General features: G+C 41.3%; 1 protein-coding gene across 1 annotated transcript; it reads left to right on the top strand.

Moving 5' to 3' along the window:
• The first annotated feature begins 1,586 nt into the window (after nt 1-1,586).
• LOC110211836 (protein S100-A15A-like) lies at nt 1,587-3,415 on the top strand. The gene is made up of 2 exons (XM_020991415.2): nt 1,587-1,749; nt 3,180-3,415. Exons 1-2 carry the CDS (start codon nt 1,600-1,602, stop codon nt 3,339-3,341), a joined length of 312 nt encoding a protein of 103 aa, XP_020847074.1. The 5' UTR covers nt 1,587-1,599; the 3' UTR covers nt 3,342-3,415.
• Nucleotides 3,416-15,280: the final 11,865 nt, after the last annotated feature.

Raw genomic sequence — 15,280 nt, 5'->3', positions numbered from 1 at the left:
TCTACAGGTTTGATCCCCAGAGTTATCCTACTCTGTGCTCTGCCCAAAAATCACTTTCTAGGCTTCTGGAAGGCAGTGTGACTATTTTGAAGAGCTCTCTCCCTTCAATTACTTCCGGACAATATTCAGCCCTTTATACCTTCTCCAACTCCCCCAAAACCCTCTTCTCCATAGCTCCTCATCCCATCCCCCATGAACCTTTCCTCAAGCTCCCACAACTCCTCTCTCTCCCTCGGATTCCCATCCAACAGCCTCTCTTCTACCTCTTATTGTTATCATTGTTCAGTCACATTCAGTTATTTGTGACTCCATTTGGGGTTTTCTTGGCAAAGACAGTGGTTTGTCATTTCCTTCTCTAGCTCATTTTATGGATGAAGAAACTGAGGCCAGCAGGGTTAAATGACTTGCTTGGGGTCGCACAGCTAATAAGTGTCTGAAGCCAGATTTGAATTCAGGAAGAGGAGTCTCTCTGACTCCAGGCACAGCATTCTATTCACTGAGCCACCTAGCTTCTCTCCTCTACCTCTCACAGCTCACTTGTTCTCACTCCTATCCCATAGATCCTTAGCTCCCTCACCTCTCCTATATCCTTCCACAATCTTCACCAGAGCCTCCATAGTCTTTCTTCCCAGAATTCTTTCACCTCAACCCTCTCCCTCCTTCTTACCTCATAAACCCACTGGGAGTTAGGTGGCTGAGGATGCAGAGGGCATATCTGGAATGAAGCTTTAGAGAAGTCATCGAACCTCTATCTTCTACCTGGGTCTTCTCATGTGTAAAATGAGAGGGTTTGACTAGATGAATAGGAATGTTGCTTCCACTATGCCCAAAGGGCTATAAAACTGTGCATACCCTTTGACCCAGCAATACCACTTCTAGGTCTGTATCCCAAAGAGATCATAAAAACAGGAAAAGGACCCACATGTACAAAAATATTTTTAGCGGCTCTTTTTGTGGCGGGAAAAAATTAGAAACTGAGGCGATGCCCATCAACTGGGGAATGGCTGAACAAGTTGTGGTATACGAATGTAATGCAATACTATTGGCTATAAGAAAAGATGAGCAGGCAGACTTCAGGAAAAACTTGGAAAGACTTATATGAACTGATGCTGAGTGAAATGAGCAGGACCTCAGGAGAGCATTGTACACAGTAACAGCCACACTGGGTGATGACTAACTTTAATAGATTTAGCTCTTCTCAACAATACAAGCATCTAAGACAACTCCAGAAGACTCATGATGGAAAATGCTATCCACATCCAGAGAAAGAACTTTGGAGTCTGAATGAAGATGGAAGCATACTATTTGCTCTTTTTTTTGTTGTTTTGTTTCTTCTTTCTTGTGGCTCCTCCCATCAGTTCTAATTCTTCTTTACGAATGACTAATGTGAAAATAAAAAAAAGTTTTATTGTTTTTCTATTAACAAAAATCTATTTTCTCTCATCTCCCCAATACCACTGTAAAATAAGAGAGAGAATCTTTGAAACAAACAAAAAAACATTGCTTCCAGCTCTAAATCTTATGAACTCTTAGTCCTTTCTCTTCTAGAAAATGAGCCCCATGGTCTCTTTTTCTTTTAGATTTTTTTCTGAACCGAAGATGGTTGCTACCAAGTTAGAAGAAGCCGTTAATGGAGTGATGAACACTTTCCACCAGTACAGCAGAAAGACAAAGGACTGGGATGAATTGAGTCTCCAGGAGCTGACCAATCTCTATAAGAATGAATATCCTATTTTTCTTTCAACCTGTGTAAGTGGGGGGCATTAATTAGGGAGACAAAGGTGGTTGAGTCTTCTCCAAGTCATATTCTCTTTTCATGTGGGAATTTGGAGCAAGGGCATTTTAAGTCCTGATTACATATCTATATCTATATCTATCTATCTATCTATCTATCTATCTATCTATCTATCTATCTATCTATATCTATATCTATATCTAGCCCTTGGAAACCCAGTTGGAGATAAGTACCCTCATTCCCTCTGGAGGTCAATGGTTAAGTCTGGGGAAAGGGGTTCTCAGAAGGGACCATACCCAAGTAGCTCTCAAAGAACCATGTCTGTCTCTAAATCTATATATCTTAAAAGGAAAAAATCACACCTGTCTATTAGTGCAGTGGATAGAGTGCTGGGCCTGGAGTCAGGAAGACTCATCTTTGTGAATTCAAGTCTGGCCTCAGACACTAGCTGTGTGACCGTGGGTAATCACTTACTCCTTTTTGCCTTGGTTTCCTCATCTGTAAAATGAACTGGAGAAGGAAGTGGCAAACCACTCCAGTTATCTTCACCAAGAAAATCCCAAATGGGGAGTCAGACATGACTGAAAACAACTGAACAAAATTATTTTCAGCTATACAACTCATCAAACCCCATAAAACATCATAAATAACTCAGATTTCTCTTTCAGTTTTCTTACAAAAATGCTATGAGGAAGACGGTCCAAATATTCTTGTGCACATTTTAGTGATAAGGAACCTGGGGTATAGAGAGAGGTTAACTGATTTGCCCAGATTCATACTAGACTGATGTCCAGTGTCCAGTCTAAAAGTGTCAGATGTTGACTCTGAGATTGGATTTCTGTCCTTTTCACCAGGACACCACCTGTGCAGATATTGTATGCCGCTACTAAATATTCCTTTAGGGGAACCCAGAAAAGCATCTAGCCCAACTACTAGGAGCAATTAGACACCTAATTAACAGGGATGATTTACCTATGCTGACCAGTCAAAGTCAAGTTCCTCTGATCCTCAAATTCCTCTTTTCAGAGACTTCAGTAGCAGGAAGGGCTTTGACCATTCTTAATCTTGACCTTGCTTAGATATCTGAGTGCTCCATGTGAAGAAAAAAAAGGCATGAAAAGTCCCATTTGCTCAAAATATTTCCTCCTGTTCTCCTGATATTGGAATCTGCTAATCATTCTTTTGAGTTCAGAATATCTGTCTGCTAAAAGTCCATGTTAAAATACATAAATTAGCACATGTAGCCTCAAACACTGATATGACCACAAACTGGTTTATAAGATTAATAAACAGAGAGTCTGGTTCTAAGGGAAGGGGCAAGAAGACACGTTGGTTTTGGAAGGTTTCTCAGTTTGCAGAAATGAGAAAAGGCTGGGGGCATGAGGTATGGAGAGGATGTAGTCCTCAGCTGAGCTTCACCTAGTTTGGCATCTTCTTTCTCTAGGGCTCGGACAATCCAGATGGTTTCATAAAAGAGCTTTTTGACAAGTATAAGGGTCAAAATGGACAAGTCAGCTTTAATAATTACGTGAAAATCTTGGGCAAGACAGCTAACATCTACCATAAGCAGAGCCATAATGATATGACCTGTGATGACAGAAGATGAACACCACTGGATCATGTTGATGAGATCCATGGATAGAAGGGATGAATCGGGCCCATCCTAGCACAGAGATGAACTTGAACCAATAAAACATCTCCTTTACCTTATATTATGGCTCCTGTATTTTTTCCCCTCCTTTTGACTTATGACTTTATTTTTACAGGACAGTCAACTTTCAATTCTTAGTCATCTTATTTGTAGACTAGATTTCAACTAAATGCTATCTCATTGATGTAAATTCTCCCTCCATGCCTAAAAATCCACAATTCATATGCCCTTTCTCTTCCTGGAATGATTCTTGCTCATCTCATCCCATGAGACCACAATGGAGCTGCTAGCCAACCTGATGAATGTGGAGCACAGTTGGGACATTGGCTCATAGGTGCTGTCCTATAGGCCAAAATCTAGTTAAAAGTTTTGAATGAACTCAGAGCTGTATGCCTGAATTAGACACTAGGAGGTGCTTTACTCAGGTTTCTTTCTACTACCTTTTAACATGCTGTAATGTCTCCTTTGGCCACTGGAGGGCACTCGATCTAGTTAGTACCTGAGGAGCTCCTCCCACAATGGTCTTCATTTTGAGTCTGACTCAGAAGCTGATTCACTCCTTGCGTCTGGGCCCTAATCTAGGGGATGAAATGAAATATTGAATTATTGAAAGCAGTGCATTTGTCTGGCTTCACCTTCACTCGTTGAAGTAGTTCAGTTTCTCAGATCTTTTCCCTTGGAACCCATAATGGGATGGAATTCAGAATGGAACACAACCAATTTATTTTACAGCATATAGAAGGAAAAGAAAAGGAGCAAAAATCTCCTTCACTTATGTGCAGATCATCATGAGTAATCAGCTTCACTCCACACTGTTCTTTACTCTTGAATCCCTTGTCTCTTTGTCCAATTACTGATCATGTTTTTCAAAGCCCAACCTTGGCTTATTCCTACCATGATGCTGAATGGAGCTGGAGGAAGCAGGCAATGGAGCTGACTGAATCTACTACAAATTTATGTTTCTAACCTCAAATAGGCCCGTACTAAGGGGAAGTCAATCCTTTTATTTCTCCCTGGTTGATTTTATATCACATTCCTTATGGAAGCTGTTCCAGATCTTCTCTTTTCTCCTCAAACATCCCATACCTTCCCCTCTCTCTACTTTTTCACCTCACACTTTATTTAGAAAATGGATATTATTTATTATAATCTTCATCTTCTCTTTTCATCTAAAAAACCCTTCTTTCCCCCCACTTACTTCTTTTCTTCTAATCCAGTCATAATGAGGTGGCCCTTCTTCTTGTCAATGTCAACCCCTCTACATGTGTCTTTGATCCCATCTCCTGCAATAATCTCCAGCAGATTGTGCCTCAAGCAACGTCTCTTTCATTCTAGGCATCAGTTTCTTCCTATCTGCTGGTTCCTTCTTTGTTGCTTACAAACAGGGCTAAATCTCCCCCATCCTTAAAACAAAACTCCCTTCGTTAGGCTCTCCCATGCTCTGAAGTTATTGTCCTGTAGCTCTATTTTCTTTTTTGGTGTAATATCCTAATACAGTAATTAGCTCATCTTAAACCTGGAGTGGGGGGTGGGGGGACCAATACATTGTGAGTATTTAATTAGTGTTTGTTGATTGATTGATTTCATTCCCCCTTCCCCTCTCTGAATCTTTTGCGTGGTTGGGGTATTTCACAACCAGTCACTCCCAAGGTTAGTAAAAAGGGAACAAATTGTGGTATCTTGCCTCATCTGTAGCTTATCAGTCTGGTCATGGATTGGATTTATTAGTGGTCTGTGGTCCTTGCAGAATTTGGGTAGAGATGATCTTCGGCTGCCTCAGTTAATTGTCGTTGCTCTGGCTACAGTCTCTCTGGACCCCCTGGAAGTCTGAATCAGGCCAAGATGGCATAAATGCAGATAGCATCCCTTTTATCCTCTGGTATGGCTCCTTGGCACTGTTAACAGGATTTTACTGAGCCAGTCTCTAACTTGAGAATGATGAAACAACAGGCCAGAGACAAAGTGCCAGTAATCAAGTAGTGCTTTAATTAATGGGTTTCATTATGAGGAAGAGAGGAACAACCCTCCTGATCAGAATTCCACCTAGCTGGAGTGAAGACAGACATCAATCACAATGGAAGAGAGGGGAGGAAGGTAGATTACAGACAATTGTTCCCAGGACCAGAATGATTTCCCACAACCAGCCCACAAATCCTACAGTACTACGGTATGGGTGTCCTGAAGTTCTGTGGGAACAGCATTATTCAAGTCTCTGGGGGTCATTACTTGGTGGCTCACAAGACCAGAGTTCTGTGACAGGAACAGGTTCTATCATCTTTGATTCGTGTTACTTTAGGTGCACAGGCACAAGGATGCCAGTGATTGTGAGTGCTGTTGAAGTCTGATTGATCATTTTAAGCTTCATTGTGAGCTCTGGGTCACAACCTGGAAAAGACAATTCTTAAAAATCTAATCTATTAGTATATTCATTACACATAAATCAATTCTTATGAAAACCATAATTCTACAGCACAGAGGGATCAGGATGATCCCAGAGGGGGCAATTCCATTCCAGTAACATGATCTCAAAATTGGCTATGGCAAACCCCTCTTCTTTCTACCTAGGCTGTTAGGATCCTTATAGAGACAACAGGAGACAAAACTCTCCTGGGGGTACATGAGCTCATAGATCTAGACCTTGAGGAAAGCTCAGAGCCTCTCCCCTCCCATTTTGCAGATAAGGAAACTGAAAACAGATGATCAAGTGATTTGTCCAAGGTCCCACAAGTAGTATCAGCAGCAAGATTTGAACTTAGGTCTCTTGATTTCAGGGCCTCTCTTTTGCTGTATCATACTTCCTTCTACTAGTTGAGCACTGAGTACTTAGTTTAAAGTTAATCAATCACTTTTCTCACAAGTCTATGAGGCAGGTAATATAAACATTGTTTTCATGTTCTTATTTCACAAATGAGGTCAGTATCTCATAGAGGTAGTCACTTGCTAGTAGGAGGCAGAACCATTGGACCTAGGCTCAAATTGCACCTCTAAAGTTAGTATCTATGTGACCTTGTGCAAGCTGCTGAACCTTACTGGGCCTCAGTTTCCTTGATTGCAAAATGAGACATTGGATGAGATGGCCTCATCGGTTCTTTCTGGCTCTGGCTCTACGGGACGATCTTCCTTTTATCTCTAGAGTTCCTGGTGGGTGCCATCTCCAGTCATCCTGATCTATATCTGGCCATTGGACCCAGATGACTCCGGAGGACAAAGTGAGGCTGGTGACTTTGCACAGCCCTCCCTCACTTAAGTCCAATTCACTTGCAAGTCATGGCATCACCTTCCTGATATCATGGTCCTCTTTGAGAATGAAGGACTACCACCACCACCACCACCAACAGGAATTCCTGGTAGTTGAAGAAAACTGTTGAAACATCACTGTCCCACGTCACAGATGAGATTCTTTCCTGATTTTCAGGTCACAGGTCCAGGGTGGGGAGGAATAGTCACTAGTGTGGACCTGAGCAGGATACTGAGCAAGGAAAGGGTTCCAGAAGCAAAGCATAGCTATGTGTGGTTCTGATCCCAGAAGCAAAGCAGGGGACTCAGTTCTAGCTTCTAGTTCAGCATGGAAACCTCTGGTAGAATAACCAGGATAGGAGTCCCAGATCAAAGGATAGCCTGCAGTTCAATGGCTCTGAACCTCCTGAATCGCTCAGATGGCTAAATAGTGGATGAGTCCAGCAGCTGTCTAGTGAAATTCCTAACCAGGGGAAAGCTGATGGACCCAAATGAGTCAGCGAGGTGGCACACCAGATAGAGTCCTGGACCTGGAGTCAGGAAGATCTGAGTTCAAATCTGGCCTCAGACACTGGCTGTGTGATCCTTGGCCAGTCACTTAGCCTCTGTTTACCTCAGTTTCCTCAACTGTAAAATAGGGCTAATAATAGCACCTATGTCACAGGGTTGTGTAAGGATCAAATGAGATCATATTTGTAAAAAGTGCTTAGCACAGTGCCTGAAACATAGTAGACTCTATGTAAATTCTATTTCCCTTCCCTTTCATCTCCCCTCCACCAAAACCTGCTAGGTCAGGAACTTACAAAGCTTAAACCAGGAGGGTTTAAGTGAGCAGACCTCACCCTAGATCTCACCACTTTGGGAGTAGTGAGAGTTTGCAAATCTATGAAGACAGCAGAAGGACAGAAGAGGACAGAAATTCAAGTCAGACATCCTCCCCAGAAGTGTGCAGAGCCCAGCACTCACATAAACCCAGAGTCAAGAAATAGTCTGGAAGAATGAGTGAACAAACAAAAAAAAAAGAACCTGACCATAACGAGCAGAGAACAGAGAAACTCAAGACACAAACACAGAAAAAAAAATGACTCCAAATCATCTATAAGCAAAGCTTGGACACAAATTCAACAAGAATTCACAGAAGAGTTAAAGCAAGAGCTTTTACAAAAAGGAGCTGAAAAAAATATTTTAAAAACCAGTTGAGAGTTGTAGGAGAAAAAGTGGGAGAAGAAGAAGAAAGAGTTAAAGAAGAAAAATATCAAAAGAGAATTAATAGCTTGGAAAAAGAGAGAAAATAATTCCTTGAACAGCAGAATCAGTCAAATGGAAGATAAATAAACAAAACAAACTATAATGTGTCCTTTTTGGTCTTATTAAACTTATGAAACTTAATGGGGAAATTAATAATAATAATAATAATGGTGATGATGATGATGATGATGATATTAGATAGTATTTATATAGTATTTTAAGTTAGCAAAGCACTTTACATATGTTAAGTCAATTCATCCTTACATCAACCCTGAGGAGCTGGTGCAATTATATCTCTATTCTGACAGATGAGGAAACTGAGGCACAGGGAGACAAGTCACAAAGGGACTTGTTAAGGTTAAGTGACTTGCCCACGGTCATACACAGCTAATAAGTGCCTGACACAGGATTCAAACTCAGGTTTTCCTGACTCTAAATCCTACATTCTAATCCACTGCAACAACTAGGGAGCTTAAAGCCAGGGTGAAGAGTAGCATATGAGCTAAATGTCTAATTGATTCACGAAATTATATGCAAATCAGTTTTTACATTTGAAAACCTATGTTGGTCCAAGAAGCACCTGGGAAGCTGTTTGCTACAGTTAGGACAACTCCGTAAGAATCCTACTAGATAGCTTTCTCTTTCTACCTCTAGGGATAGGATTAAATCCTTCACCATGGAAGGACCCATGAGGGTCCATCCTCTTGGCTATATGTAGGATGAGACCTTTGATCACCATCTCTGCATCAACACCCATTACATTCACAAGTGGAATTCCTCCTTTGACCAAATGAACAGGTGTCTGTTTTCTATTGCCTTGGGGTGAGTCAGTTTTACCTGCTTCTTTCCTCCTGCTCTTAGCACCCAGGTAGTATGCCTCTCATTTGAGTCACTACCTCTTAATGAGTCTTGGGGTTGAAAGAGGCACTCCCATTCTCCCCATATTTGTCTTTGTGTCTGCCATTTTCTTCCCGGGTAGCTGGGTCAGATATTCCAATTATCCTATGGCTGCCTTTAAAATATCTCCAAATGTGAGGGGATGGGTGGGTGGTGGTGGAGCTGTTTGGTTTTTGTACTTTTGTAGCTAGGAGACCTGAGGGCAAGGAATTTTGCCTTCTGCTTTCTGGGCTCTGGAACTGAGGAGAGAAGATTTGTACTTCTGATCTAAATCCATCAAGCAAAAAGAGACACAAAACTTAGATGATTAAGCTCACAGAAATGTTAAGTTGTTGGTTCATTTAGCTCCATCTCACCCTTTATCCTGGGCTAGGTGACAACTGCTTCCCTCCCCACTCTCCTCTGTACACATGCCTTTTAACCTAAAATCATAGAATCTCCAAGTTGGAAAGAACTTCAGAGATAATCTGCTGAGATAGAATGTAAGCTCCTTGAGGGTAGGGTGTGTTTTATTTTTGGCTTAGTATCCATAGTGCCTAGCACAATTCTTGGAACAATAGCAGGAACTTTATAAATACTCATTGGTTGACTGACCAATCTATTCCAACCCCTAACCAAAGCATGAATATGGTTTTGTCATATGCCCATCCAGCCTTTGCTTTGAATTTGCCTCTAGTGATTTTTAATGCTTTTATCCAAACTGTTCTTTCATTGAAGTCTCTATCCAATGACTCATGGACCACTTTGAATGGAAGAAAGTTTGAGTGCATGAATTTTCTTTCTTTCTTTTTTTTTTTAATTGAGCCAATCGAGGTTAAGTGACTTGCCTAGTGACAGCTATTAAGTGTCAAGTGTCAAGCGTCTGAGGTCGGATTTGAACTCAGGACCTTCTGACTCCACTGTGCCACCTAGCTGCCTCATGAATTCTTTCCAGGTGGAAGCTGCCCTATACCCTGACATTTTGAGTTTCCTAGCAACCCCAAACTGCATCAATTCAGAGATGAAAAGTGGCCACTAGGTGATGATTTTTTTTTTTTTTGGCCCTGGCAATTAATGAAGACATTTTAACATGTTGGTGGAGGGGGTATATGCACTGAAGAGAAAAATAATTTTCTTTCCATTGGGAAGGAAAGGGATCAACCTATAAAGATTCACTGATGGAAAGCAGTGTTTATTATAGTTAAGATAGAGGGAAAGGACAGGGCTAGTGGATGGGTTCAGAAATGGAGGAGGGATGAAAGAGAGATAGAGAAACAGAGATAGAGAGAGACACAGAAAGGTAGGGACAGATAGAATGACATAGAGATAGAGAGAAAGAGAATTGAGTGGGTCAGCATCATCAGCTTCTAGTAGAGACTGGTGGATTTTGGAGAGTGAAGGCTTATGATATGAAGTGAAATCTAACATTTACACCCATTTTAAAGTCATAAAACCCCAGGGAGAACTTTTACATAGTTCTCTGATAATTAATATCAAGTGAGGTATAAAGCAGGGAAGGGAAAGGGAATAAACTTTTACTAAATGCCTACTATGTGCTAGGCAATATGCCAAGTCTTTATAAATATCTTATTTAGTCCTCACAACAACCCTGTGAGGTTGGTGCTATGGTTATCCCCATTTTACAGTTGAAGAAACTGAGGCAGATAGCGGTTAAGTGACTTGCCCAGGGTCACATAGCTAGAAGTATCTGAGACCAAATTTAAACTCAAATCCTCTTGATTCCAGGCCCAATCACCTAATCACTTTGCCACCTAGCTGCCAGAGAGGAATATGCTCTCCAGAGCATGAAGAATGCCCAGTGCTGAATCCCAATGGACATGAAAATTTGTATCGATGATGAAGTGCCTCACCTCCCCCATTCCCCAAGGTATGGTTTATAAATCAGCACAAATGTACTGATTGCCATCAAGCTCCAGAACGTTGCAGAGCCTCCTAAATGAGATCAGTCACTCAAAAGAGTCTGGCCTAACCATTCAAACAGGAAAAACCAAGTGGATGAAGAATGATTATCTCCCAAACTACATATTCTCATGCAGATGGATGTGTGATCTAAAGAACTGGTCCAACTTAGTACATATATCTTGGACTGACACTGCTCCTGGGAAATTGAACTGGGCCCAGAACTGAATAGGAGAAAGGAACAGGCTTCAATATACATAGTGAATTATGCGGTATTTGACCCCAGGCTTTTCCCTGAAATAGAGGCCCATTTTTAAAACGCCAATATTATTGTTGAACAATATTGCTAGGGGGAGGTCTGTGATCTATGGAAAAACAAAATCTCTGAGGAATCAAAAGTTTCAATTCACCCAGAAGGCAATGGGAGTGGTGGTGGTGCAAATATGCTTTGGGATTTTACCAGTGGGGAGGAAGAGACATGGAGTGGGAGAGGAGGTAGGTTGGGCATGTAGAGAATGATAACAAATAGAGAGTTTTCATGGTCCATCAGCATCTGTAAAATGCCAGGGGATCTTGAGAGCTTTCTTACCTTAAATATGGGGTGGGCCTTGAGAGTGTAGATAACAGACCCCTAAGAGGAAAAGATTTGGATAGGCTGTGTTCTTGAGTAATGGAGAAAGAATCCACAGGGATGAGTTCACAGGTCCATCGGAATATTGAGAATTAAAAAACTCCCTATTTTTTTTTGAAAATAGAAATATGTGCAATATAGATTTTATTTTCTTTTATGGATCTAATATCATTTAGTTGAGAAACATAAAAATGGACTGTGTATCCTAAAATGATCACATTTAATAAATGTAAAGATGTAGTCTGTCTCTAAAAAACCCCCCAAAACAGAACCCAATTCTTTACCTGTGTGTTGCTGCTGTTGTTTTTTAATTTTGGGGGGCTGAAAATATTTTTTAAGGCTTTGGAATAGGAGTAGCTAGATGGTGCAGTGGATAGAGCATGGGTCCTGGAGTCAGGAGAACTGGAGTTCAAATATGGCCTCAGACACTACCCGTGTGACCCTGGGCAAGTCACTTAACCCAAATTGCCTCCAAAAAAAAAGTTTTGGAAAAAACTTGTTTTTTTTTTCCTTATGATTTCTATTGCTGTTGTTATCCAGTCACTTTTCTGACCTTCGCTTAAACAAGCTTGAAGTGGAAGTTTTTGGAAGGCCTAGCCTGAAGGAAAGGAGGATAGTGTAATAGAAAGAGCCCTGGACTTGGTCTTGACCAGGCTTGAGTTGGGATCCTTATTCTTTTTTTAAAAATTTTTTTTATTTCAATTAATTTATTTTGATTTATCAACAATCACTTCCATAAACTTTTGAGTTTTTAATTTTTTCTCCCCCTCCCTTCCCACCTCCGTCCCCAAGATGGTACACAATCTGATATAGGCTATACATATACATTCCTATTAAACATATTTTCACATTAGTGATGTTGTAAGGAAGAATTAGAATCAATAGGAGGAACCACCAGAAAGAGGAAATAAAACACAACAGAAGGGAAAAAAAATAGCAAATAGTATGCTTTGATCTGCATTTGAACTCCATAGTTCTTTCTTTGGATGTGGATAGCATTTTCCATCATGAGGCCTTTGGAGATGTCTTAAATCCTTGTATTGCTGAGAAGGGTTAAAGTCTATCAGTATTAGCTATTGCACAATGTGGCTGTTACTGGGTACTATGTTCTCCTGGTTCTGCTCACTTCACTCAGCATCAGACCATACAAGTCTTTCCAGGTTTTTCTGAAGTCTGCCTGTTCATCATTTCTTATAGCACAATAGTATTCCATTATACTCATATACCACAACTTGTTCAGCCATTCCCCAACTGATGGATATCCCCTCAATTTCTAATTCTTTGCCACCACAAAAAGAGCTGCTATAAATATTTTTGTACATGTGGGTCCTTTTCCTGTTTTTATAATCTCTTTGGGATACAGCCCTAGAAGTGGTATTGCTGGATCAAAGGGTACGCACATTTTTATAGCCCTTTGGGCACACCCTTGCAAGGTACTTTACCCCACAGGTTTCAGTTTCTTCATCTGCATATTAGGCAGTTTTCCTAATTGGGGCAGTATACATTCTTCACCTTCTTGTTTTTCCCCAGTGTGGATTGCCAGTCCATTTGCTTTTGAATGGCCATGGATGTCATTGAAAAGACCCTGGAGGGGATCAGGGACTGGATGCAGTCAGTACAAGGTCATCTGCAAGCAGAAGCCGCCAGAGGCCCTCAATCATCCCCGTGACAGTGGCCATGACCTTGGTGAACTTGTTTCCCTGTTCCGTGCCAACCTGGTGTCGATAATTAGAGATCATTAAACATCGTTATCTCTGTACTTGCTGCTATCAAGGAATCTTTGCTTGGGTGACACCTTGTTGGAGAGCTGCCTTACAAAGATGAAAAGGCTAGGCTTAATGTTTCTTATCTCAATGGTCTCCAAATTATTTTCTTTTCATTGTGTACTCCTACCAGTAAACAATTTTAAAGCATGATTCTGATATGTATATACTAACTTCTTTGTAAGTTGTATGCTTGTGTCCTGACTGTATGAATATTTATGTCCATCATAAAACTTTCACAAAACTAGAACTTTAAAAAGGATGAGATCGAGATGAAACAATAGTTTATGCTAGAGTCTGTAGGGAGCAGCACGAGTTTATTGAGGCTTCCTCAGACTTCTTTAATCTTAGTGCCTTCTCTTTGTGATGACACTTGATTTATCTTGTCTACATCTTGTACACAGTTGGTTGTACATTGTCCCTCCAATAGAACGTAAGCTCTTTGAAGGCAGGGACCTTTTTTTTTTTAAAGGCAATTGGGGTTAAGTGACTTGCCCAGGGTCACACAGCTAGTAAGTAGGGACCATGTTTTTTGGCTTTCTTTGTATCCTCAGAGCTTTTCACAATGTTTGGCACGTAGGAGGCACCTAATACACGTTTATTGATGGACTAAGAGGATGACATGGTCAGAACTGTCCTTTAGGAAAATCACTTTGGCAGTGGTGGAGGAGGGGACAAGACTGGACGTAGTGGGACTGCTTAGGTTTTTGCAATAGTCCAGATGAGAAGTGATGAATGTGTGAATTAGGACAGCGGCCACATCAGAGTGGAGTAGACATTCAAGGAATGCTGTGGAGATAGAAGCAAGAAGATTTGACGAGTGACTGGATATGTGGACCAAATGGGAGTGACATGTTGAGTTTGTTACCAAAGATGTGAACCTTAGTGGCTGGAAGAAGAGGGGTGTGTTTTTGGCAGGTAGTAGGCAGCGAGGTGGCACCATAGGGCACAGAGCACCAGGCCTGGAGTCAGGAAAACTCATCTTTGTGAGTTCAAATCCAGCCTCAGGCACTTACTAGCAGTGTGACCAAGGGTAAGTTGCTTAACCCTTTTGGCCTCAGTTTCCTCATCTGTCAAATGAGCTAGAGAAGGAAATGGCAAATCACTCCCATATCTCTGCCAAGAAAACCCCAAATGGGGTCACAAAGTCAGACAAGACTGAAACAACTGAACAACAACAAAGGAGCAACATCTTTCATATAGACTAGGCTGGTTTTTCCTTTTAAAAATATTGAAATTATCCTTGAGACTTAATTGGCCCAGGGGACCAGGGCTCTGGATATTGTTTCAGCTTCCCAATGACTTAAGCCCACAAAACCAGTGAATGAGGAGTTGAGAGCTTCTTCCTCAGTCTTACTGACAGATCAGGACGAACAACAAAGAGGCTGGCAAATTACATCCTAAACTGAATCAATGCTATATTCTGGCTGAATATCCTTTCTCTACTAGGGCTGATTAAAACTCTTTTTCTTAACTGTTAGATGTTTGATGAATATCTCCTTTTGTTCTGATCTTGAACCCAAACCATCAGTCTGGTCTAAGTCAGGCTTTAATGAACTCTCTGATACAAATAGCAACCCACTCATGCTTGCTCCTCTGGTATAATTCATCTCACTGAAAATGAAAAGGTGGGGTCCTTATTCACTGACCACTGTCCTCTACAGAGTTGGTCCACTTCCCCTGCCCGCCCTGCCTCAGCCTGCCCTCTCTGCCTATAGTAGCCCTGAAGGGCCCAGAGCCAGGGAAGACCAGTGGTGAGGGGGAGTATGGTGGAGTATTCATCAACAATGGCTTTCGGGGTCTGTTTAGTTATGCTAAAGATGAGCCCATGAGTGGCTATCATGGGAAGGTGGGACACACAATTCCAACTTGAGAGACTACTGCCTCATACTTTAGAATCGTATGATTTTTGAAGCTGGACCAATAATTTTGATTTCTGTTTCTTGTCTCTCCTATCTTCTCCTCCTCTCCTTCCTACCTTTCCTCAAGCTTTAGACGCATTTAGCCATATCCCAAACCCTATTCCTCAGTCCAGTAATTTGTCCCTTAGCTGTCTCCTTATCCTCCTTGCCAAGTTAGATTCCAGACAGGATTTCCTAATGGGTAGGCTTGGAAGATGATGTGGGAAAGGGGGAGGGGAAGTGGGAGGGAGATGCAGGGAGGGTGTGTTTGTTTTTAATGTATGGATAAATTTCCTTTTACCCACAAGAAAGATTCTT

This window comes from Phascolarctos cinereus, unplaced genomic scaffold, assembly GCF_003287225.1.
Source record: "Phascolarctos cinereus isolate Bilbo 61053 unplaced genomic scaffold, phaCin_HiC Scaffold_5;HRSCAF=322, whole genome shotgun sequence".
NCBI lineage: Eukaryota > Metazoa > Chordata > Mammalia > Diprotodontia > Phascolarctidae > Phascolarctos > Phascolarctos cinereus.
Note: the sequence above shows the minus strand (reverse complement) of the source record. Positions and strands in the feature narration are given on the sequence as shown.